Below are 27,063 nucleotides of genomic sequence, written 5' to 3' on the forward strand. Positions count from 1 at the left end.
AATTATAAGTGTCGTTCTAGTAAATCATATACAAATAAATAGGTAATAAAACAAAATCCTAAATAACCTATAATAACTTTTTTTTATATATTTATCATGGTATTGTGCCATCAAAATTAGGTATATAATTATTACCATTATTATAATTGTTTTAAATATTCAAAATAAATTATCAATGTTTTAAAATATTTAAAATAAAATAAATATGTAGTTAATATTAAAATTACAATTAATACTGAATAATACTGAATAATCATTTGTTGTTTGTTTTTCTATCAATATTAAACAATTATTAATAGTAACAATCAATTAGTAGAAAATATTGCACAAAAATAATTTGTTTGTATTCGCGGTTCAAATTTCTCGGGCAATACTAAATTGACCGGGCAGTGTCTACATTGCCCGTTACATATTATAATATTATAAATGAATATGTACATATCATAAGCTAGTAAGAGTAAACTAAGGGAGTGAAAAAATATAAGCTCATCTGCTCATGTACTTATCTATTTCACATTTTATTGAATCAATAAAAGACAGTTGATTAAGATTACTAAAATTTAAAATGAATGAAAATATTAACTGTCAACAGTTTTAAATATAATTTATTCGGGATGAAGCTATCGATTTAAAATAAAAAATGTGTCGTACAGTATGTAAATATTTGTGATTATAGTTAACAAGTGATTTGTGAAATAAATTACTCGGAGAAATTTGACTTCCAGTTTCTAAGAGTAATTTAGCACCCCCTACCACTCCAATAGGTATTTGCGCATATGTAAACATTGTAAATAATAATATAATATTAAATATAATTATTATTTATTAGGTATTATAATATTATAAACATACGTTGTACGATAAGTTTTATATCTGATTATGGCAGTATTATATTATTTATTATGCTATATATATTATATATATACAGAGTGTCCTGTGAGGATATACCCATTAGCCGTAGAGGGGGAATCCGGAAAAAACCGGTTTTTTGCAGTTTTATGTATAGGTAAACTAAAAAAAAATATTAAAAATCTTAAGATTAATGAAAATAAAATGTTGAAAAGTCAAAATGTTCACAAAAATAAACTTTATAAAAAGGTTATCTTCAATTATTTCAAAAATAATAAAATAAAACTAAAACAATGTAATTAAATTAAAAATAAAATATGTGTAAAAAAACAGTTTTATGATATATTTATTATCTCAGGATGCACCCTGTATATATAGGTGAAGTGTGTAGGTATATAATAATAGGTATTATTGTAAGCTATATAATAATAATAATTCGTAATTGGAATTGTTTCGCACGTACCTACTGGCCGGCGTTATCAGTATACATTTTGGAGGACTTTCGCATCGTTATCGTAATACTATATCTATATACGACTGTTTGTAAATCTCAAACTTTTGAAATCCGCCCGGTGGCGTCACGGTAACACGCTTTGTGTTATAATATTATAATATATTATATTTTATTGTCATTTACAGAGACAGACGGACAGACGGACAGACGGCCGGACGGACACTCATCGCTGCTGGCTCGGACAAGTCACTGCGAAATGTTTACCACGTCGTCGTCGTCGTCGATCGTCGGATATAATATAAACATTTAAAATAAACACTGCGTGAACGTCGTCGTCCCTCCACCATGGCGGTATGTATGTAACCGTATCGCGCACAAGCCCGTCGTGTATCCGTTCGCCCGCCGAGCCAAAAATAAACGCACGTCCGGACACCGTTTTTTGAGCGGGCGCCAAGACGCCGCGCACCTCACTCTCTCGCGATAAGTATTTTTTATAATACATGTTAATCGTCTCTCCCTGTGCTTGGTTGTTGCGCGTCAAGGTCGCTCGCGGTTGGCGGGGTGATTGTGTCGGTAAAGGGTGTACGAGGGAGAGTGACTGGAGGGGTTTGTGTGTTTCGAACGACATTTTTTGTTTTTTGTATCGTCTTCAAATTGGCTGAAAACTGTGGATTAATATTATTTTCAAAGTCACGATGCGAACACTGCCACAGAATCACGTGTGCCGATTTTGATGCGTGATCTATAAAGGGACAAACGGTTGCCAACCCCTTTCCCTCCTCTCCGACCGCGACGATACACCATTACACCATACGTCTTACGCACACCACGAGCCTACTATTATACCAGTGATACTCAACAGTTATAACCAGTTATATTATTATAAATATACGCATATGTATACACTCAGCGCTGTCAAATATACAGCACAAAGTGCATATTATTTGTTATAAAAATACGATTTCATTATTTGCTTTTAAAACTAAAATAAATTAAAAATGGGTTAAAAATTTAAATTTGGGGAGGGGGGGTACTCTTCATCGTATGCACTTTTAAATATTAATCGTAATTAAAATAACGTGGGTACCAATAACTGCAGATTTATCAAATGTACCAATTGTTAAGTACCATCATCGCAAAATGATCGCTCTGTTGTTACAGTTAGGTTCCAAAAATTCGATAAAAGACCTATACCTAACTATATATCATACGTGTACATACGAACGTCTGTATAATATTAAAGTATTAAAATATATATTACTCTATACCTACAGCGTGCTATATTATAATATGCTATACTTATACCTACATAATATTATTAAACTTAATCCGATTTACGGCACACGCATACGATAAAGTGAAATAAAGAGGGAACATTTAGAGAGTGTTGACGAGGTTGTGTAATTTAATAATATTATGATATACGATCAGTACACACACCTAAATGATATTAAAGTCGCTGAACTATATCCGTGTTATCGTAATATCATTATAGGTAAAACACAATAATGATATATTGTACATGCGAATATAATATGTACTAAATTAGGCTTCGGGTTAGGTAATTCCTTTAATGTAGTCAAGACGTTTTTACCTGCAATTGTCCACCGCATTTTCCGCTCTGGAGTACTGCTGACGACGTTGGGAGGCGGTGGCGTTAGTGGTGGTGTTAGCGGTGGTGGCAGGATGACGCCCCTTCTTCGACGGGCCCGGCTGCAAAAAGGATAATCGCATCCTAAGTACACACAAAAGTACCACAGAGATCCGCTGCTGCGTGAACCTATATACTCCCCGTGCCAAAACCATCCCACTCTCATCCTTCAATGTACTCGAACGTGCGTGTGTGTGTGTGTGTGCGTGAGTGTGTACTATATACAGGGTGATTCACCAATCATGCTCATCCCCTATTTTTTCCTTAAATAGTGATATGTAATAGTTATATGTATACCTACTTTAAGGTGAGTCCTATAACGACAAAACAAACTTTTATTAAAAATGAGAACCACCGTGATAGGTATTCGATGTTGTAATATTTAAGAATTAAAAAATCAATTTGAAATATTACAAAACAAAATGTTGTTAATGAAAACAGTGGATATTATAATATTATAATATAGACCACAAAGCAATGGTGTACATTATGTTAGAGGGGTGTTCAATCCCCACTTAAGCTTTTTTGCACTATGTCTAATGTAGAAACGTGAAAATGTTTTTTTATAAAAGTTTAAAACATACAGGTATGCGAAGCCATAGTGTATCACATGATACGTATTACGTATAACACCATAGAATACCATGCATGATATTCTTGGGAGAATTTAATAATTTGCCACTACTATATTATAAAAACAAATCACTACTGTATAACAAAATATCTAGGCATAACAATATTTCCGCAACATTTTTTATTTACTTTTTCATATAAATTAAAATTAAAGTTTGTCAATAATTTAAATCCAAGAAAAAAGTTTAACAACGTTGAATCTAGTTTTTAGATTACCTAACTACCTATTTTAAATAAATAAATAAATAATTAGTTATAGTAAATGCAAATTGATAAAGTAATGAACAGTGGCGCCGAAGTCGATGGTGACGTCGGGCCGTGGCCCGACCTCTTTTTTAAAAAATGTGGCCGGCTGGCCATATTTTATTTACTTCACAACTTTAATATGAGCATGAGTATATTTAAACCGTGATTATGAATAAATGTATATTAGGGTACCTCTATATTAAATAATTAAGATATTGAGGCCGGGAAGTTTTAAAATTGCCCGACCACATTTTAAAAACTTCGGCGCCACTGGTAATGAACACTGTACTTATTAGTTATTAAATTAATTCATTTAGAGCTCAGAAGTTGTTATTATTGCATTCGCATGTTTCTTGTTAGTTACCGTTACCTTTTTGTTAAAAATGATAAATAAGCTAGAAATTATCTGCAAGACACAACAAATTTTTTTTTTAAAGTTTATATTTTATAGTGCATATTATATTTGAGTTTATTTTGTGATTTTTTTAGTTTAAAGGACATATATTCTAATTTTACAATTTTATGTAGCATATTTCATGATTTATAATAATACAATTTAAAAATTCGTAAATTAAAATAATATTTAAATATTTAATGTAGGTATATTGATATGATAGTATGCCAATATGCAGTGACGGATACGAGTGGAGTGAAGGGGCATTTGCCCCTCCTCCCTTTGGGTTGCCCTTTTAACGTTATTTTTTATTATAATATTTCGGTGAAACCCGAAAGCACAAATCGACCTTTTTTTTCGATAGCTCAAAAGCGCAAAATGAATTTGCGTTTTTGTACCTTGGTAGTGGGATAAAAGCGCAAAAATAAATTGTATAACATGATACAATATTTTACTGACCTTTCCATGTATATAACCCGTTTCACGACATATTGCAGAATTTTTATATTTGGCCGTTTTATTTGAAAATCAAGCGAAATGTTTTAAATTGTATACCGACCTATATATCGATATCGACCTATATCAGTTGGTGTCTGTGCTACATTCGTGTCACGTGTGCGTATGTGTCTGGTTTTCGCTATAAAGTTAAAATTATAAGTCTTCGATTATTAAAATGTCATTTACATTAACTTACACAAATCAAGGTGTATTGTGTACAATAATTTTAAGTACAGACATCAACGAGTAATGGCAAGCGGAGATATATCTTGGCGATGTACGGTAAGACAATGTACTTCAACTATTCAAACTAATTCTAAAATATCCAACATTTTGACGGAAAATGAAAATATATCTCATAGTCATAATACTGTGAAAAATCGGGATATTCAGCGACAAATAGTTCGTAATAATTGCAAACGAAAGGCGACTGAATGTATTTCGGAGAGACCAAATAAAATTATTCGTCGTGAACTGATGGGGGTTGAAACTACAAAACTATTACACAACGATATGTCTAGTATAAGAAAATCCATGTATAGAGAACGTTGGAAAGTAATTCCTGCAGCGCCTACTTCATTATTCGAACTCATTCAACTAATTCAATTAATATTTGGCTAAACAAAAAGATAATTAATTTGTGAAAATTTACCCCCTCCCCCTTGTGTGAATTCTGGATCCGCTACTGACAATATGTATTAATTTTGAGATACTTCAGTGTTTACTATAATATATCAATTTATCTAGTATTTCAAATATTTAGTTGGTTTAAAAAAAAACCCCCATTTGAATATTATACGCCTTATTTCAATGATTTAAATAATGTTTAACGTAGTTTTTCAAAATATAAAGACGGATAATCATACGGATAATTAGCGGTCGGTTTTTTTTTATTTCTACATGGTATTTACAATCGTGGTTGGTATAGGAACAACAAGCAAATTTACAAGAGTACCTACATGAATTGTCTGACAGAAATATCCATCCATTGATAGCACTACCTACTTAATTGGAATACAAAGTTTAAATTCAAATTTGTATTTACATTTTTGGAAATATTGGTTGTTAATTGTTATTTGTTAAGTAGGTAGGTAATATATTATTAACTAGCAGGTCACGACATAATTGCATTTAAGACATCTTGGGAGGAATACTGAGAATCATAGAAACTCAAAACTGTTAGATATTTTATACAAGCGGGATAAGCAGTCGGGTAAACTGCTATGGAAACCAGGGACCAGAACCGGAACCGAAAAGAACCGGTTAACCTTAAAAATTTAAGAACAGGAACTGGAACCGGAACCTTTATTTCCAAAAATGAAAAACCGTAACCGTAACCGTAATCTTAATTATAAAAAGGTTATTTAGGTTAAGAACTAGTTATTTGGACTAGTAAAAGTAAAACTATAGAAATGACTATTTTGTTTGTCCGTTTGCAGGTTCAGAAAAATAAAAGTAAAATCTTTTATTGTTTTTTTTATTTTGTGTTGTGACTTGTAATTTGTCGACGTAGAATCAGAGAGTCGTATCAACACTATCAACCAATTGATTATTAATAGAAATAAACATCTATAGTCGAGTGAAAATATATAGTTATAAATAATAATACAGGCATAATATTATTCAACATTGTAAAACTAAAAATAGTAGGTAAGAAAATACATTTTATATGACATTGTCGACGTGCGCCGACCTAGCACGGCGGCAGTCAGCAATGGAGATGTTGGTATTGTGTTTTAATGTTTTAATGTATTTTTAACTTTTCATAATACCTTCTATTTTCATGAAATAATTACAATTTAAACATGAATAAATAAATTATTTCAGACTATTTTTTTAATAAATCTTTAATTATCAGAAATCAAAATTAACCGAAAATAACCGGTATTTTTCAAATCCGGTATTAACCGGTTTTAGAACCCTTATATTTTTTTAGAAAACCGAAACGAAACCGGAACCCTTAAACAAATTAATTTAATAACCGGAACCAGAACTGAACCGAAACACCCTATAGGTTACAGTCCTTGGTGGAAACGTTTGTAAAACAGTTAGATCCGAATGTATTGTATAGTTAGAAACGCGGGGTTGGACAGCTGTTAATTTCCTTAGTGCAATATTTTGGATTGTTCGAACTTTGTTGATGTTGAATAATTTTGGATCACCGCAGAGTTGAAGGCGTTCATATAGCTAGATTGGTTTAACTTAAGTTTTCATATAAAATAAGAAGTTAGGCGATCATTTAATTTTGAAAACGTTAAAAAATGCTTTAATATGATTCAATGAAGTATTGCATTTTGAAAGTGAGAACAAAATTATATATAACACAATGCAGTTGATTAGTTTTTAGTGGTTTATACAATTTTAATGTGTCTACATTTTATGTGCTTGGCTGATGTGTAATATAATGGAAACATTTGAAATAGTTGTAATAATAAGAAGAATTTCATGAAGAATTTTTAAAGGTATTCACTGTTTTTCAAGTTATTTTATAAATTCTGTTTTATAATTAATTTAAAAATAAAAATGTATACATATATGCATTTACATTTAATTTATGTACTTTGGAAAGTAAAGCAAAAAAAAAAACTCGTACAGTTAAACTAGTTTAAGAATATAAAACTCCGTAGACCTTTACTATTTAGAGTTTTATAAACTATTCGTGTAAAAAAAAAATAAATGCATATTTATGCTTATTTGTACACTTTAAGATTAATAAGTTCCGAGCCCTTTATTGTTATTATTTCCCACTGGTATTGAGGTATATAACAATATTTAAATATTATACTTACCTTCATCTACCAGCGCTCAGTTATGTAGTTTACTTATAAACAAAATTATTATATTTTATTTGTAGATTTTTTTTATTGTGATATTAATATAAATGAGTATGCACCGGGTGGTAAGGCGGTTATATCAGTTATATTAATTGTCCATTGAAATAACTTGCAGTAATTCCTGTAATATTACCAAACTAGTTGGGCCTTAAATAGACTAGGTGACTATAAATAAAAATGTATTATGGTTTAACTAAAATCATTTTAGAGTCAACATCAAAAAAACATACCTATTGATATTTTGTAGCATTATTTAGTATACTAGAATGATAAAAAAAGATGTTTCATTACGATGATAAAAATGCATGCATTTATTTTTATCATAATACCGTTTTCAATTATTCACAAAAGTATAAATTGTGGATAACTTCTTCGAAATCTGTAGGCCGCTTAGTCATTTCCATTTTTTTATGGATACTAAAATTATGTGTGAAATTTGCAAATATTACAACGTAGGTTTTTATATTTGAATACTTAACTTCCCTAGGTATACTGTTTAATAGTGACATATGACTTAAATCAATGATAAAACTCTTGTTAAAAATGTTGAACGTAGGAGCCATACCTAAATGATAATTGTTTGTTTTATGCAAATGAACAACGATCCAACATGATTAATATTTTATTGTAAATTGTAAAATACTATTTTCATTATCCAACATAAATCTATGTTTTACATAGTTATGTATTGAAAGTATGAAATTAAGTACCACGGTACCTACTATCTGTAACCACTAACCACTATAATACGTCTTAGGGAATTGTTTAGAAAATCATATTGGTTAAGTAGCACATGAGTTTCATCCCGTAAAAAAAGGTACCTACACATGAATAATATGCGATAAATATTCACGACAATACACGAAATACACGACGGGCGATTGTAAACTCTCCCGGTTTTAATGGCATGTAAACTATCCCGATGGTAAACTCTCCCGGGCTTAGTCCAACACTACCTGTCGGGAACATGTAAACTCTTCCGGGTCTTCTTTAGTTCTACTAAGCTAGAGGAGCATGGGACATTATTCGTATAACAGAGTTGGTAACACCAAAATAATTCTGTTAATAATAAAAATCATTGTTGCTATACGAGCTATAATATATTATACTCAAACTACTTTTTATGTAAATTGGAACACACTGATTTCAAAAAACTTAAGGTATAAATAATAAATATTTAAATAGAAAGTACAGGTTAACAGTAATACAATTGATAGAAAAATTTTATATGGCATTCGCAATCTCTGTTGTTAAGGCAATTGATAGAGTAGCAATAACATTTAAAACAGCTCGGGAGAGTTTACACTTTTCCTTCAAGTAAACATAATATTGACCCGGGAGAGTTCATAAATTTCGTTCAGGTAAACATAAAGTTTACTTGGGAGAGTTTACACATTTCCTTCAGGTGAACATAGATTGACCCGGGAGAGTTAACCACCGCCCTACACTACAATACACGGAATACACGACAATATCCGTTTATCTCAATCAGGGTTTATAAAACAAGTTTTGGAAATGTGGTAATAAATTTGTACAAATTATAAAACAAATTTTGGTACCGGTTTTGAGTGTCTACGATCAAAATTATAAATGCGGATGCAGGAGTAACGTTACGCGAACATCCGAAATGAAAAACTGATTTTCCCCGGTTCAGGCGGGTGTACACATTTTGGAAATGTGATTACAAATTTGTACAAATTATATAACAAATATTGGTAATTTGTACATTTCCCATTCTGCGGATGTTAGCGTAATGCACCTGATTGCGGTACTTAATAATAATTTATTATGTCGGTCGACCTCGTAGATTTATTATAGGTAGTATTTATCGATATACGTATGCCGAAAGAATGATGATTATACGACGATAAAACTGCGGAGCACAGGCCTAACTTGGAGTTAGGAGCCGTATCTCAGAAATATATGGTATGGACGGTGTGGTCATCTGGATTTACAGAAGTTAAATACGGATATCGTATGTTCACACGTTCAATTTTTCGTTAAGGCAGTTTCTCAATAATAAATACCTACATAGCGATTGGGTTTTGAATGTCCATGAATATGAAATATTACATAAAGATATTGTCGAGCTAATGTATTATATTAAATAATAATATATTGAATATATAATATTAAATAATTATAGTATATTGTTAGTATATTATATTTGGTAGCCTATCACACTGGTGGTGATGTTAAAGGTAATGATAAAGGTAAAAACATCAAACTTGTATTTATTACACACGACATTGTATTCTTTGAAAATTTACTTATTGTGCATTTGTGTTATAAAGGACTGTACGTTGCTAACTCTTTTGTATTTAAGGTGTCATGTGACTACGTGATGTGTAGGTAATGTTAAATTTGAATTCAATGATATGAAACCATTGTACACGAAAACTTTTCTGAGTGAAGTCTGTTTATCACTGTATATTACTAAGTATATTTTATGATATTATTGCTATTAAGATAATTTATTTTATTATAATTAGTCGTTGGCCCATTTGTCATACATACTATAGAATTTATTTTTGTCTGAAAAATTACGTTTGTACATTTTATTGTGTGTTTAAATTATAATAATATCCTTTGATGGTTAGGTTATCCATGAATAATATTTTTGAATTACAACAAAATAGCTAAAATCGATTTTCGTTTAAATACTTATATAATTTTGTTCATATTTGAACTTAAAATATCTATAAAAAAAACTGTGATTATATATTTTTTAGTTATCTTGGTTATGGTATAAATTACTTATGTAAAGCCTTGTTCTAATTTCTCAATATATATATATATATATATATATATAAAAATTGAAAATTGTATACATTTTCACTATATATAAATTTGCAAATTATCATAATTTAGAAGAATTTCATTAAAATTCTAACTTTTTACAATCATAAAAAATTACTAATGATTTACGCTCAACTTTTTTTAGATTCTGAGTGGAACGATGAATGTATTGATTTCACAATTATGTGCGCCGAGAAAAACAATATAAAAGTTAAGGAAAAACAGGAATTTTTACGGAAAATCGGTTTTCCTCAAAATCGATTTTGGTTTTTGTGTAACTCTAAAACAAATGAACGTGTATACATGTAACTTTCACTGGTTGTTTATATTTGCATTTTTTATACACGATAACATTTTCAAAATATTTTGATTTGTTTTGAATTGTTTAGAAACATTTTCAGTTTCCGATTATATCAGTATTTTTTTCTATGAATGTCAATAAAACTTTATTTAGTTTATTTGTTGAGTAAAAAGACTTGAACATTTAATACAAGGCGTCTACTAAATTGTTATAGTGATATTTGGAAAATATTAAAAATCTTTAGTCACAGTTTTTTTTTTATAATCATTTAAAGTTCAAAAATCCATAAAATATGGAAAAATAACGATAATCAGCAAATTATTCTGAGTTGAGAGTTCATAAAAATTCTTTGGTTTGAAAATGGTTTGAAAATGTAGTACAAGATTCCTTATAAGTTTGTCTACCTTTATCAAAAAAAAGTAGGAGTATCTACACTATACATGCAGATACATCGGTACATTGTTTCTACTGAATACAGTTGACATAAGAATGTCGATGTCAATTTGGTATTAGATACGAGGAGACGAGGATTAAACTGTAGGTACATTTTTTAATACGTGTAAAAAATAAAGAAGTTTCGAAGACTGCAGTTATTTATATGGGTATACATTTTTTTTAATTTTTAATTTAAACTACAGAATCATCATTTATAGAGCGCGGATATTTAGGTTTTTACATATTTTTATTGGCTTTATGCAGCTCTATAAGGATGAGAAATGTGGACGATTTATTCATCAAAGAGTTCGTAGGAAAAAATTTATTTTGCATATTAAAGCATATCTTGGACATTAGAGAATATTTGGCTTATTTTACATATTTTAGAATATATTTTATTATTGTTTCTAAAACATCATGTGTATTGTTAATTTATCGATTTGTGATTTTTTCTAGCTACAATATTTTATGAAGTACATCACATTTTTTATATTCAAATAACTTAGCTGTCACCAAAGGGCATGCAAGTTATGTATTGTTTTTATTAAAATATTTTGTTTTTATATATATATATTTCATTATATAATCATTTCACTATATCATTTTACATATCATTATACCTATGTATGAATTGTTTTAAATTTTTTATATTTAAATAATTTACCTGTTTTCTATCAAAGGAATGATAGTGTATACTGTATAACTATAAAGTTATATACTGTTTTTATTGAATTATTTTGAAAAAAAAAATCATATTATTTGCATATTTATAAGTTTAAAGCATATTTAAAGAATATTTTAGGGTCTTTTTAGAGCATATTAGCATCATATTTTAAGCTTTTAAGAACCTAAAAATCCGCGCTCTAGACTCATTTACAACACTTTTGGTGATGAATAATAAAGGACGTTGTGTACTGAAATTTGAAACGTACTCACGAGTTTCAAGAACTATGACCAATATACGATAAGGCACGAGACCCACTTTCTTGGATAATGTGTTTTTACCGTAATATTAATCATATAATTAGAATAACAAATATTTTAAATTCCAAAAAAGGGAGTGTTTCGAATACGTACGGATAAAGTGAAACTTTTTTACAGAGGGTACGAAAAAAAACCGTCACAACACACGTTTCTATGGTTTCTCTGTATAGAAAAGAATAAATATATCAACACAAATTCATCAAATTTGGTTTCCCTCATTCTCTGATCGGAATCGAACCTACCATCGAAGCGTAACTGCCACGCCCTTTTATTTATACACCCTCTGTAAAGAAATTTCACTTCAAAAATTACAACTTAAAGGTAGATATACAAACAATCGTGTGTTATAACTTGTAATATAAAATTTGATAAAATTTGCGATTCAGTTTGTAAAAATTAAAATTTTAAATATAAAAAAAAATCGAATTAAAATATTGTGTACCTATCCAACTTTATTTGTCGTATAGTCGATCTGATCATTTGAATACTAACGCTTATATATTATATTACCTATATGTATAGAAATATATAATGTTAAATATATTTATTAAATTATAATATATTATATTTATGAGGAATTATAACCTTACTAAAATTACAAATACCGATAATACCTACTGACATCGTTGAACAAACTAATATTAGTTATATTTATTTAATTTATAATGAGTTATTTTTATCGTCAATACATTTATTATAGAACGGACTATATACTATATAGCAGTGATTTTCAACCTGTGCGTCGCGGCTCCCAGGGGCGTCGTCGGTTATTATCAAATGAGCCGCGTTCGAAAACTAAAAAAAAATTGTAATAGGTAATTTATAGTTTTTGTTGTCTACTTTTCGCTGCCGTGTAAGTCCGCACGCCCTATACATGTTGTACGCACTTGGGTATGTGAGATATAGATCGGCCGATCAACAGATTTCGTCATTGAATAAAGTTGGATTGAATAATGTAAATTAATTGTTTGTTTTAAATTTGCGTATGGGAGCCGTATATTTGATTTCAAAATCAAAAGGAGCCGTGGACCCAAAAAGGTTGAAAACCACTGCTATATAGTATTATATAATGTTACTAATAGATCATACGCCACCGCGATTCCCATAACGTTTGTATAATCGCTAATTTCCGGGAAACGGTCCCCACCGGTCGACGCACACACACACGCAAAAAAATTGTGTACAAGCAAATCAAATTAAACTGTTATAACTAGTTATAAGCGTTTGAAATTCATATTTTTACAATATTGGATATTCACTCGATTTCTCATGTAGCGGTTTTGTTAAATTATTGTTATTCAAAAACGAATAACTGTAGATACATGAAAGTTTTACTGAATGTTTATATTTTCATTTTATATACACCATAAAATTTTGAAAATAGTTTGACCCTTTTTGGGCTGTTTACGGACATTGTCAGTTTTCAATTTTTTTAGTCATTTTTTCTATAAATATCAATACATTATTATTTGTTGGGTAAAAAAGCGTGAAAATTTTATGCAAGATTCCTGATATATTGTTACAATAGAAGTTGAAAAATATTAAAAATATATACAGACACAATTTTTTTTTTTAAGCATTTAAAATTGACGACATTTATCAAATTTAAAATTTTATAATTATTTTGAAGTTAAAAATGTATATAATGTTCAAATTTTATAGCTAAGGATTTAAAATTTAAAACAAGGTTCCACGTAAATAGGTAAATATATAAATTACTTTATTCACAATAATATCATCAAATATAACTTAGTAATATCATAGGCTGACTGACCGTTTTCGCTCAGAATCATTTTTCTTATGCAATGATATCATATCATTGAATTCAAATTTAACACCATCCATTACAGTGACCTACTTGTAACCTACTGTACAGCAGAGTGACATATATTTACCCACTTTTTTAATTACACTTTTAATAACTTATGAAGAACCTTGCATATTCAATTTTCAAGTTTTTGAACAAGCAAAAATTAATATTTCGGCAATAATATGAAAAATATATTCTCATGGCTATAAATAGCTAGAAGTGTTGAAATATTTTTAAATATTTATCATATTATATAAGATATTATTATTATTTTGATTCTTTTAAAGCTATTTATAGGTATATAAAACTTTTGAATTTTATTAGCTTTCTTGAAATACCTATTGTAAAAAGCTGTTCGCTTGGTAAAAAAACATTGTAAACCAGTAAAACATTGATTAAAACTAACAAAATACTCCTAATTAAGGAATATATTTAATTGTTTTACTCCTAAAAAACTAAACAATATTTCAAATATCAATTGCCTACACATAACGCAAAAAAATAAAAATATTTTTAAACTTATTCCATGTATAAAAAATTATTTTTACATTGATGGCCACACCATGTTATATAGCAGTCATGTTTTTAGGTTATAGGATACTGAGAATGCCATACTATTTGCCTTAGCATTGTCCAATTTAATGTGTTGCTAAATTGACAGAATTAGTTGTAATGTTATAGCAGTAAAAAAATAAGAAAACCGTTCGATTTGAAATCGTTTATTTATGGGGTGAATATTCTATATCATGAAAATGTATAGGTAACATATTAATAAATTAGTTTGAAAAAAACCAAACTAGTGCAAAACGATTTTTCAAAAAAATGCACCAGAAAATAATTTCAGCCTCATTAGAATAGATGGGTTTTTCATAATTTTGCTGTTAAAATAAATAATAATAATATTATAAATTAGATTCATTAGTTTTTGGTTTTCATGCATTCTTTAATGTCAATAGAGGCCAGAGTTATTATTACATAATTATTTTTTTTAAGATTTTACTATTTAAGCGTAAATGTCATCTAAGTGCGCAAACAATATCCGTCCTGCAAAGCATAGTTTGTGTTTAGTTTTGAATTCAGCGATACGTGCAGGTGGCATTTAACTTTTATTGCGCTTATTTTTACAGTCAAAATGTGTGAAACATTTCGATCTGAGAGCAAGATAATTTAATAGTGCTTATACAGCGGTCTCTTGCAGTAACTATTACGAAAAGTGGCATGTAGTGCCTTATGTACGCGCATAAAAAATATATTAATATACGAGACGTCTCACCGATAATGTTTGGTATACACTAGGATTATAAGCATTTCATATTACCTAGTTGCCTATGATTTTTAGAATATTATTTAACAAAATGGTTAAAAAAGAAAATTCACGAATTCATAAAATTAATTATTGACATAAAATCAATACGACGTACCTAATAGATACCTAATATATATGTTTAAGTTAATTTTCTATGACATTTTGTTACTCCGAAACAACTAATAGCGGCGATAGAGTGATCATTCTTAAAATAAAATAAAAATATATATTTATAACGCAAATTATTTGTATTGAAATGTTATCTTTTAAATTAAAAATGTTCTTAAACTTGCCAATATTAAACATTTTTAACAGACGAAAAAAAACCGGGTAGACGTCCCGTATCTTATCTAATACGGTGATCATTCACCAAAGTAGTTTTTACCGGATATAATATTATAATATTACGTCTGTCCGCCGCTGTGCGAAAACTCTACATCCCGGCGAAACAAAATATATAGACAGATGATAGTATTATAACGAACCGAACCGAACCAATCCGAATACAATAACCGTGGTTATACCTTTGTGCGCGAACGCGTTGCGACAAACTTAGTACGACGGGTACGCGATGACTATACGGTAAAACTGACGACGAGAGGTCATCATATTATTACGGTAACAAACAATATTATATCCGTCGTGGAGTGTGTGTGTTAGATTGAAGTAATATTGTCATTGTGTGCGCATTACAGTCATGATGATTGTGTATGCAATTTTATTCTATTAGCTCACGGCGGAAGGGACGTTGTCGGGTGTCCTTAATTTTTGTTTTTTTTTTTAATACATCCTCGTCATCGCACTGTCAAATCGTGGAATAGGTATAATAAAAAATGATATACCGACGCACATAATACAAACATATTATGTATTCATAACAGTCAATTTGACAAGCACCACACAAATGTTTATTACAATAATAATAGTCAGGTTATTATGTAATATAATTATATTATATCTAATAGATAAGACTATATTATTATAATATACGTATAGGTATGTGAAGTTATAAATGATAGGTACATAATAATATTTAGTGGCGTAGCCAGGATTATGGATAGTGAGAGGAGGGAGCAAAATGTTTTTTCTTGGTCAAAAGAATTGAAAAATGAATGTAAGCTTTTGCCTCATCCATCTCATTCTAACAGCGATATAAAATCATCAAATAAAAATTATTAGCGCATTTATTTTTACATAAGCATTTGAAGTCCAAATTTTGCACATTTAAACAAAAAATAACGATTTTAGTTATAATGTTGTATGTTGTATGTGTTAAATTTGAATTCAATGATATAATATCATTGTATACAAAAAATGATTCTGAGCGAAGACGGTCAGTCAGCCTATGATTATTACTAAGTATATTTGATGATATTACTGTGAATACTTCAAGTAATTAATTTAATTATTTCCGTGGAACCTTGTTTTAAATATGCAACGCTTAGCTATAAAAGTTGAATTATTTATACATTTTTACATACAAAATAATTTTTAAATTTGATCAATTTTTTCAAAATTCAAACTAAACTTATAAATTCTTATAAAAAAATGTGAGTGCTATTAAAAACTACTGGGAAATTTTTACTTTAGACCCCTCCGAAGTCCAACTAGATTCATTTTGATATCAGAAAAGATACTGTTGAAGAAATTCGAAGCATTTTCACTGTCCTAAAATGTGATGACAGACACAAAAAAAAAAATATTAAATAAATAAAAACACATATCATTGTAAAATCAATACATTTTTCAATTTGCTAAGAATCTAAAAAACGCTTAAGGAGAAATAATTATTTTACGTGTGAATATGTAATGACATAAACATTTGAACTTGAATAGTTAGCTCATAAAATAAATTCTAAAAACTTTATGCTAAAATTGTTTTTTTTCTTAAGTATTAATATAAAAGAACTTTTGAGCATTCCATAGACATTTAAAACAACTAGATAGCCGACTACAGGATAATATTGAAGTCAACCGCCATATGCCAACAGGGCAATGTTTACAAAATCGCATGATTGATATTATTGATATATATTGATTTATTATCAGATATCAGTGTCTTATCTATTGAGTTATTATGTAAATATTGCCCTGTTGGCATATGGCGGCCCGACTTCAACATTCTTATGGCAATGTAATATATAGTCGGCTATCTAGTTGTTTTATATGTCTATGGAGCAATCTTGTATCAAATTTTCAAGCCATAGCCACAGATGTGACAGTTAAAAATGTTATGAAACAAACAAAAATAAAGTAAATAAATAAATAAATGCTAAAAAAATTACCTTTGCATTTGAACATATTTTTGTTTGTAAGAATATGTGTATACCTACTATACATAGGTAATCATGCATAGATATATAGACCATAGGAACAAACAGGGGGGGCTTTAGGTGCTAAGCACCCCTTAAAAATGTACATAGCCCCCCAAACATTTCCTACATTTTGTTTTAAGCTTATTCAATATTATCAAAGTAAGGCTTTAGTCCCCAATAATCCCAAACACTATTTGCGCCTATAACATTTTTGTATATGTGCCAATATTACTTTCTGCTTAAATAGTTTAATGTTTCATATTCGTAATAATAGGCCAACGAAGCAGATGAGCTGAGGCAGCACTTTGTAAAATAATATTTAAGAACGTAAACATCACGGTAGAGAGACAGTGCGGGTTTCTTGGTGAGACACGTACGTATACGTATACATATATGTCAAGCCCCGTTGTTGGTAATAAGCGATCCATAGAGACTCGTGTTATTTGTGTGTTTGTTTTATGTTTAATAAAGTTATTCAATAGTGTGAATATTGTTGTAACGTCTCACACGATGGCTTACCCAGATTCGGCGTGGAGCGTACGTTGACGAATCACTTTAGTGGGAAGGTCGCCAACCCACAGCCGAGATTCGGAAATCGGAGCGTGTGGGATTTGTAATAATATAATAATGTAAATAGGGAAAAAGCAATAAGTACATACAATTGATGGGTGGTAGGAAAGTATATTGATTTTAATACTAGTAATATAATTGAATAATTAATTTATGATCAAGAAAAGCCTACGGGCATAAAAACTTGGCCGCAACAAAAAAGGTCACCTTAAAAAAAAAACAACAAATAGGTACATAATAATAATAATTCAAAACTGCGCTATCGCAGGGTACTAGCACGGCACCTATGTGGTTACCGGCGTACATAAATAATAACCATAATAATAATAGGAGTACACTATAGTCGTAGGTACTCTACATAGAAAAATAGACGAAATACCGGCCAAGGTTTATCAGATAATAATAATAATAATGGTGTTACCCAAATTTCGATGTGTGACCCGGGAATCGTCCACAGGACGTCCGCGGCAAACGGTGTACCTACTCACAGGTCATGTTGTCCGGCAGAGAGGCACAAAAAGAGTAACGGGCGTCGGACGAGTCACACATCACACGCAAACAAGTATTATATAATAATTAGGTAATCAATGATTATTGGCCAGTATTCGTGATATATGGGGAGAGGTATCCGATGATGACGTAGTGCCGGCCGGTTAACTCGACCACGGGTACTAGGCAGCGGTGATAGTGTGTGTGTACATCGACTATTATATTATTCATTATCGGCGTTTCGTTTTGGGTGTGGGTGAGAGAGATGCCCGCGGGATGGAGAGCGCTATCATATAATATGTAACATTAGTATAATTGTTGGTTTTCGACCGTTACATTGTCATCAATTATTTTGCGTACCATCACAGAGATAGGTATACGACAGTGTCTTAATCTCGGGGTCGTGGGTTCAATCTCCACGTTGGGCGCCATTGTCGTATACCTATCTCTTTTAAAATGTTATCCTTTAAGCCTTTTAAAATATATCCACAAATATCTTTTTCATTCATGTACTTATTTAACTGCCTACATAAACTTTCTATCTCTGTTAAGAAACTATGTGGTAGATTCAGTATAATTTTGTCTACGTTTGTCTAGTTTAATTTGTTATATCGTGTCGTGTCCTATGGGTATTGAAATTCATTTTAAAAGGTTTCCTCTAATTATTTCCATGACAAATTTCATTTTTGGTCTTCAAGATTTTCTAAAAAATTACTGGCAGTGCCTTTTACACTAATTGAAAAGTATTTTAGTTTATCGTTTTCATTCCATTCATTATAATGTCCCTAATCTTATTACATTGCTTAAACATTTTTCTAACGTCCTCAGTCCCGATGAAATTATCAGGTTTAATCATAAGAGTTTTTTAATTCATTCTCTTTTTGCTCGGTATATTTTGTGGGGATAAAATAGAATTGGTGTTTAAATTAGGAATTAGGATTAGTTTGATTATTTGTTGAGTTATCTTTATTGAGCACTTTTTTCTGATATACATGGGTAAATATATAAATTCGGGTAGTAGATTACGTATGGCGCCACTGTCATATACCTATCTACGATGGTACACAAAATAATTGATGACAATATTCACACTATTGAATAACTTAATTTATAAACATAAAACAAACACACAAGTGATACGAGTCTCTGAGGATTGTTTATTACCTACATACGTGTCTCACCAGGAAACCCGCACTGTCGCTCTTCCGTGGTGTTTACGTCCTTAAATATTATTTTACAAAGTGCAGCCTCAGCTCATTTGCTTCGTTGGCCTATTATTACGAACATGAAACATGAAACTATTTAAGCAGAAAATAATATTGGCACATACAACAACATAGAAAGTGGTGTCCGGACAATTCACCGCAATTATAATTCACTGCGTGAGTAATCACCGCATGTCCTGAAATAATTACACTAATTCTGCAATCATTTGTCAATTATTCACCGTGGTTATTTCATATACCGTTTTTCAAACATTAGGTACCTATATTGATATTTTTAAAATTGATTTTTATTTTTATTTTTAGATGAGAACAAAATATTCTGTTGGAGGGTGGCATAAATAGATATTAGTTTTTCATCTACGTTAAAATGTTAAATGCAATTCATCCTAATATTTTGAAATGTATTGAGGCGCTTAAAAGAGAAGAATCGTTGAAAAAAATTCACTTTTCATAAGTGTAAAAAGTAAATACGCGGATTTTGCTGAAAGATTACAAAAAGTTTATACATAAATCCCCGGTCGTATCTACTTCCAAATGTTTTTTTTGCTCTGGTGAGCATTCTACAGTTAAGTGTGTGACCTATCTGACATGTCTCTGGGTGATAGATATCAAGCTGCAAAGGACCGTAAAATGTTCATCCAATGTTTGAATTCTACTCATTGGTCGAATCGCTGTTTAGCGAAGGCATGTCCCAAGTGTAAAGGTCGTCATCAAGTTCTTCTTCATCGTGATTTTGAAGTTTCACAAAAGCCGTCATCTTCCACTGATACTTCAGTTGTCCACATTGGGTCTCTGGATCGGCCATCTGTTTTACTCGAGACCGCCCTCATACATGTTCGTGATTACTGTGATCGTGCTCAACCAGTCTGCACATTGATCGACTCGGCATCACAGGTCAGTGTCATGACCTTGACGTGTGCGGATCGCCTGGGCTTAAAACGTTCCAAATGGACAGCACCTATAACGGGTCTTTCTGTTGTTCAAGTTCCTAAATTGAATGGTGTGGTAAAATGTACCATCGTACCACGGTATGATGATAATACGAAAATCCAGGTGACAGCTTGGGTCCTGCCCACGATAACTACTAACATGCCATCTCGTCATCTGCTCAAGCACTGTAAACACAAATTTTCGAATTTGGCTCTAGTTGATCCTAGTTTTGATCTTCCAGCACCTGTTGAATTGTTATTGGGAGCCGACGTGTTTTCCCAGTTATTAGACGGAAAACGTGTTGTCATAGACAACTTGTTACCCACTGCAGTCGGCTCTTTATTCGGGTGGATCCTAATCGGCTCTGTCCCGGATCACGATCCCGATCGAATCTGTTCAAATGTTGTTTCACTCACGGTATCACTCGAGAACCTGGTTTAACGCTTCTGGTGTGTTGAAGAACCTGATCCTGCTTCAGTTATATTCACGGATGAAGGCAAGTGTGAAACCATCTACTTGAACTAATGTGTGCGTGATGATAGCGGTCGATTCGTGGTTCCGTTGCCCTTCATGGAATCCGGCAAGCAAGAACGTTTTTTAGGATCTCGAAAAATGGCTTTGCGTTGGTTCCAAAACCTAGGGAGGAAACTTCAAATTAATCCAGCCTTGAATCAAGCCTACTCAGTTTTTATGAGTGATTATGAATCACTAGGGCATATGTCTATTGCTCCTAGTCCTGGCGGCTATTTCATACCTCACCATCCTGTTTTTAAAGATGATGTTACAACCATTAAAATTCGAGTGGTATTTGATGCTTCTGCCACTACTTCATCCAACCGTTCCTTGAATCAGCGTCTTTTTACTGGTCCAAAGCTTCAGGATATTATTGATATCATGCTCTGATTTCGTGTACATCAATTCACCTTCACAGCCGATGTGTGTAAAATGTATCGACAAATACTTGTACTTCCACAATATCGGAAGTCCCAACATATTTTATGGCGTGCGTCACCGTTGGACGAACTTAAGTTCGTAAGTACCAACTGAAAACGGTTACTTACTGAGTGAACTTTGCTCCTTACATATGTAGCGCTACGAGTTCTGAAGGATCTTGCCGATAACTGCTGTGAAGAGTTACCAGGTGTCAAACAGGCATTAACTCACCAAACTTACGTTGACGATATTTGTGTTGACGCCGACAGCACAGGCCAACTGTTGACATTGAAATCTGACTTGAAATCTGTTCTGGGTACCACTGGTTTTGAGATGAAAAAAATGGTCCAGCAATGACCCACAGATGTTGGCTACTATTCCACAAGAGGATCAAGTCCAAAGGATCTTACAGTTCGATGACCCTGAGGCAGGATTGGTCAAGGTTCTCGGTTTAAATTGGGACTTTTCCGAAGATATTTTTGGTTTTTAAGTCTCTCCTTCGTGTGATGTCATGACCAAACGTGCCGTTCTGTCGACCATTGCCAGAATATTTGATCCAACTGGCCTTATTGCTCCAGTAATCTTTTATGCCAAGCATATATTGCAGAAAATCTGGAAGGCAGGAATAGCTTGGGACGCGCCACTTCCGTTCGACTTTGCTGAGGATTGGAAAATCTTTGTCCATACATTGACCAAAGTCAAGATTCCGCGTTTTCTCACTACAAGCTTTGGTGCCCATGTCCAGGTCTGTGGTTTTTGTGATGCTTCGGAGCAATAGGTTATGCAGCGATCGTCTATCTGCGTTTGATTCAGCCAGATGGATCCGTCTCCATTTCCCTGGTAGGATCAAAGACAAAAATGGCACCTATGAAGAAGATCACTGTACCTCGAACTTGAATTGTCTGCTTCTGTTCTATTGGCGCGATGGATGACTCGTGTCAAAGTGACACTTGAACATCAACTCATCATCACTAATGTTTTTGCTTGGTCCTACTCACAAATAGTTTTATCTTGGTTGATCAATTCACACTCTTTGTTCAAAATATTTGTTTCTAATCGAGTGCACCACGTGCATCAACTTTTACCATCGTATAAATGGAGATATGTATGAACTGATGATAACCCGGCTGATTGTGCTTCGCGTGAAATGCAGTCTTCAGCTCTTATGCAGTTCCCTATGTATTGGTATGGCCCTGTATTTCTACGTCAGTCTGAAAAGACATGGGACCTTTCGCCTTGTCTAATGTCCTTAGAAGAACTGCCTGAAACAAAGAGCGTTTCCTTAGCGATGTAGCTCGACACTGATGGCGAATGGTTCTCACGTTTTTCTTGATACATCAACATGCTCAGAGTCATCATATGGATGCGTCGTTTTATCGGATCATGTCAAGGTAGACGTATTCCAATGCTTTTCTATGTCAATCGGAATTAACTGATTCCCTAACAGTTCTTGTCAAAGCGTCTCAATTACAGACACTGGGGAACTTACTACACAATTTGCAGCATGATCAAGCGCCACCTCGAACGTTTGCAGTGCTCCATCCATTCATTGATCTTTGTGGTTTTATCCGTGTCGGTGGTCGTTTGGCACATGCTGATTTAACAGAAGATCAAAAACAGTCAATATTACTGTCACAGATATCTTATCTTTCGTCACTTCTTGTCCGAAATTGGCACCTTGTGACGTGCCTTCGGGACCTAGAGTTATAACAGCTTTAATCGCTCGTCAATTTTGGATTGCGTCTGTGCAGTGCGTGATCAGGAAAGTCATTGGTTCATGTACCATATGTGTCAGAGCAATTGCTCAAACTCCAACTCCCCTCATGGCTGAATTGCCCGCAGTACGTGTTTAAGCTTGCCGATCGTTCTTCTGTGTTGGGATCGACTACGCTGGTATCTTGCCAATGCGCGAATGCGGCTTGCGGAAGGCAAGACAATATAAAGTGTATGTCACTGTATTCGTATGCATGGCCGTGAAGACGGTTCATTTAGAAATAGTATTGGACCTGACTACCGATGCGTTCTTGGCCGCACTCGATCGTTTCGTTGCGCGACATGGTCTTCCGCACGAAATATTCTCAGATTGCGTGACCAATTTTGTTGGAACGTCGAAACAGTTGCGTCAATATTAGTGAATAATCCGGACAATCATCACAGACTTTCTTCCCACTCTTCGTGTACGTGGATTTTCAAACCACCAAGTGCTAAGTGATAGTGGGAAGCTGCAGTATGTTCGTTAAAAACTTTGCTAACCCGTGTAATGGGTAGTCATAACCCGTCACTCGAGGAACTGTCTACCATTTTATGCCGAATCGAAGCAATCTTAAATTCACGGCCACTCACTCCGATGTCATTGTCGTTCTTTTCATTGGGGGAGGATGTTCGAGCGCCGCAGTCGATGCACAGCCAATGCGTCTATGAACCGGTCGTGCCATCCCCTCCACCCGTCTAATATGGTATCGCTGATAACGTACGTCGGCTTGTAGACCCCGTAAACGCCTGACTTAATTAGTTACCCTACGACCTTTGTTGCCTTACGGCCCGTCGTTGTGTCGTTGCTCTGGTCGATCTACGGCTCTCGTTGCTTTGCGCTTGTAGTCGGAACTTCGCGACTTGTGTTTCCGTTTACGTGACGCGCGTCATCATATCGCCGCCATAATATTATACTATATTATACTTAATTAGTCGCTGTGCCTCCATAGGCTGTTTTTCACGTCTCGTTGGTCTTATTATTGTTTTTTATACGGTGCCCGGTCGTCCGACATAATATATACACGTGTTGTTCGTGTGATTTGTAATATTGTTGTCGAACGGCCGCTGTTTGGTTTTACGGGCATTTGTGAATCACCACGTAATACGTGATCAGATCAAACCGAACCCACACCTGTATTTACTATTATATTATTATACTTCGTCGTAGCCGCCGCTCCCAGTGACGAGTGATACGTGATGGCACAAACGTCAGTGGGTATATTGTCGCCGTACCTACTCTTAAATCAGAGTTTGCAACAGTTAAGTCGTCACCAACGGTCGTAGGAGACGCGTAAATATTATTGTATCTTGTACAGTAGCGTAGTTACGGGGGGGGGGGGGGTGTAAGGGGTTAGGTGTTTCGACATTATTATGAATAATAAATTATATAGCACGACAAATCGACAAAATTATCGTCGATAACAATTTTATCATAGGTAGGCCTCGATAACTATTACTGAAATAATAACCAATTAAAAATCGATAAAAACAGCCATAACGACGTCGAGTGGATTTTATTTTATGAATTATTATAACAGTCTAATATAAAACTATTGCAACTATTTATAACTAATACCAATTGGAAACAAAATAAAAATGACGTTTAGTTTAACTAATAACTTGTAATTTGTATCATAAATATATTTTAAAACCCCCCCTCAGAAAAAAATCGTATCTACTCCGCTGATCTTGTATTATATTATTATTTTTCATAGTCCATTGTTGATTACCTATCATTATTATCATACGTGCTGACAGTATTATTTATTATTTACTTATTGCGTCTTCCGTGTTATAACTTATTATTCATATTTTGTATTTTTCTTATTGATTGGTACTGAGACGTCGGTACCCAGTCACTAGCCATTGCTTATATAATTATTATTTCTTTGTCCTTATTGTAATTTGTCAATAAATTATTGTATGTGGCTTGGCATGCGTACACATTATATATCTATGAGTATTGAGTATAGTTGATGAGGTCATAGCCTGATACGCCTAGTGTCACATTGGTCCTGGTATTCCTTTTTACTGTTGAATTTCGTTGGTGTAGTCAATGAGACTAAAATCGTAAGAGCCTCTTGACTTAACAACCTCAATAAAACGGAATCTTCTTAACGCGAAAATGGAACGATTTTGTAAGTCCCATGTAAGTAAAAACCTTGCATAAACTGGAAAAATGACACGCGCGTGTGTAGGTACTATAAACCAAAAATAAGGTATAAAATATAGATATGCGTATGTACAATGTACATCGTTAAATAGTGATAGATAAAGAAGATAAAATTATTCTATACATATTCGTGCAATACATATTATCGCATAAACGATACGATACGCTACTGATACGATTACTTCATTGTAACTGTGAAACAGTCTTCTGTTCATCGTATTAAATATTAAAATGGCAAAATATATGTCTTTCATTAAATTAAAAATATTAAATGATCGATATGAGTATACAAAACAGGTAAGTGGATGTCGCTCTGCTGTACAGTAGATTACAAGTGGGTCATTGTATAATGGATTGTATTAGACTTGAATTCAATGATATAATATCATTGTATAAGAAAAGCGATTCAGAGCGGAGAAGGTTTGTCAGTCTGGATATTTTTTATTGTTATTATTAATTTTATCATGTAAGTTGAATTAATAGTATAATATTATAATTTTTTATTCGTTTCTATGGCGATAAACAAAGAATTAGAAATTAAAATCCCTTTTTTAGCACTTTTTCGTAATTTTTCGGTGGTTTTTCCAGTGGCATTAAATAACTATTGAGAAAATCGAAAAATTACCTCTTTAAAATACCATTTTGATCCAATTTTCTAAAAGATAAGGTACTATATGTTGAAATCGAAGCACTCCTTCTGGTAGAAATTTTGTATATAGAATATAAAAAAAATAAAATAAAATAAACACCATTGTAAAACCAATAGCTTCCTCGCTCCGCTCAGAATCTAAAAAACATTCAGTAAAACAATTACAAAATATATTTACTTGTGGAAAAACTCAGGCTTACGATCAGTGTTGTGTTTTATCTAGATAAATTTATCTAGATAAATTATCTAGATAGGTATATTTTTATCTTTTATCTTATACAGATAAATGGGAAATATGTTATCTAAGCTATTATCTAAGATAAATAATTAAAACATCTAGATAAAATTTAATTTTTAAATATTTATATTATAAATTATAATTAATGTTAATTAGGTATTTTATATATTCTGATTACAAAATAGTAAATTTATATTTAAACATTATAATTTATAATTTATAAATATATCTAAATATATTTTTCATTCTTAAATTATTAGATATTTCATGTTCATATTTTAAATGTTCTTAGTAATAACTAATAAACGTTTCGGGTTAACTACGTGTCTACCCGGTCTACGTATCAGCGTCGTATTCGCCGACTGTCAACAGGATACCCGCATTCTGCAATTAAATGTTGAAACTATCACAAAATAAAATTATTATTGATTAATTTATTAATAATAAGTATGTGTGAGTGTGGTACTGCGGTTCTATATGCGGTTCTATTAATTATGTTCATTAGGTAAAACATAAATGAATTATTAAAAAATATAATATATGTAGGTATAAAGTAAATTTCAAGTCGAAATAATATTTTGAAGTTTTGTTTTT

The 27,063-nt window shown here is 32.1% G+C and overlaps 1 protein-coding gene across 6 annotated transcripts in view; it reads right to left on the reverse strand.

Moving 5' to 3' along the window:
* Positions 1 to 18,573, reverse strand: part of Qvr (quiver) — a 37,929-nt gene extending 19,356 nt beyond the window's left edge. The window contains exons 1-2 of one of the 6 annotated variants that reach the window (XM_029488859.1): positions 18,501 to 18,573; positions 2,898 to 3,016 (exon numbers count right to left, since the gene is read on the reverse strand). In XM_029488859.1, coding sequence (XP_029344719.1) covers positions 2,898 to 2,916 — 19 coding nt within the window. In that variant the 5' untranslated portion in view covers positions 2,917 to 3,016; positions 18,501 to 18,573. Of the gene's footprint in view, positions 1 to 1,312; positions 1,556 to 2,897; positions 3,017 to 15,579; positions 15,814 to 18,500 lie in introns of those variants that run through there. The other 5 variants (XM_029488867.1, XM_008189170.3, XM_008189169.3 and 2 more) reach the window with 5 other exon arrangements.
* Positions 18,574 to 27,063: the final 8,490 nt, after the last annotated feature.

The sequence above is a fragment of the Acyrthosiphon pisum genome, chromosome X (genome assembly GCF_005508785.2).
Source record: "Acyrthosiphon pisum isolate AL4f chromosome X, pea_aphid_22Mar2018_4r6ur, whole genome shotgun sequence".
Taxonomy (NCBI): domain Eukaryota; kingdom Metazoa; phylum Arthropoda; class Insecta; order Hemiptera; family Aphididae; genus Acyrthosiphon; species Acyrthosiphon pisum.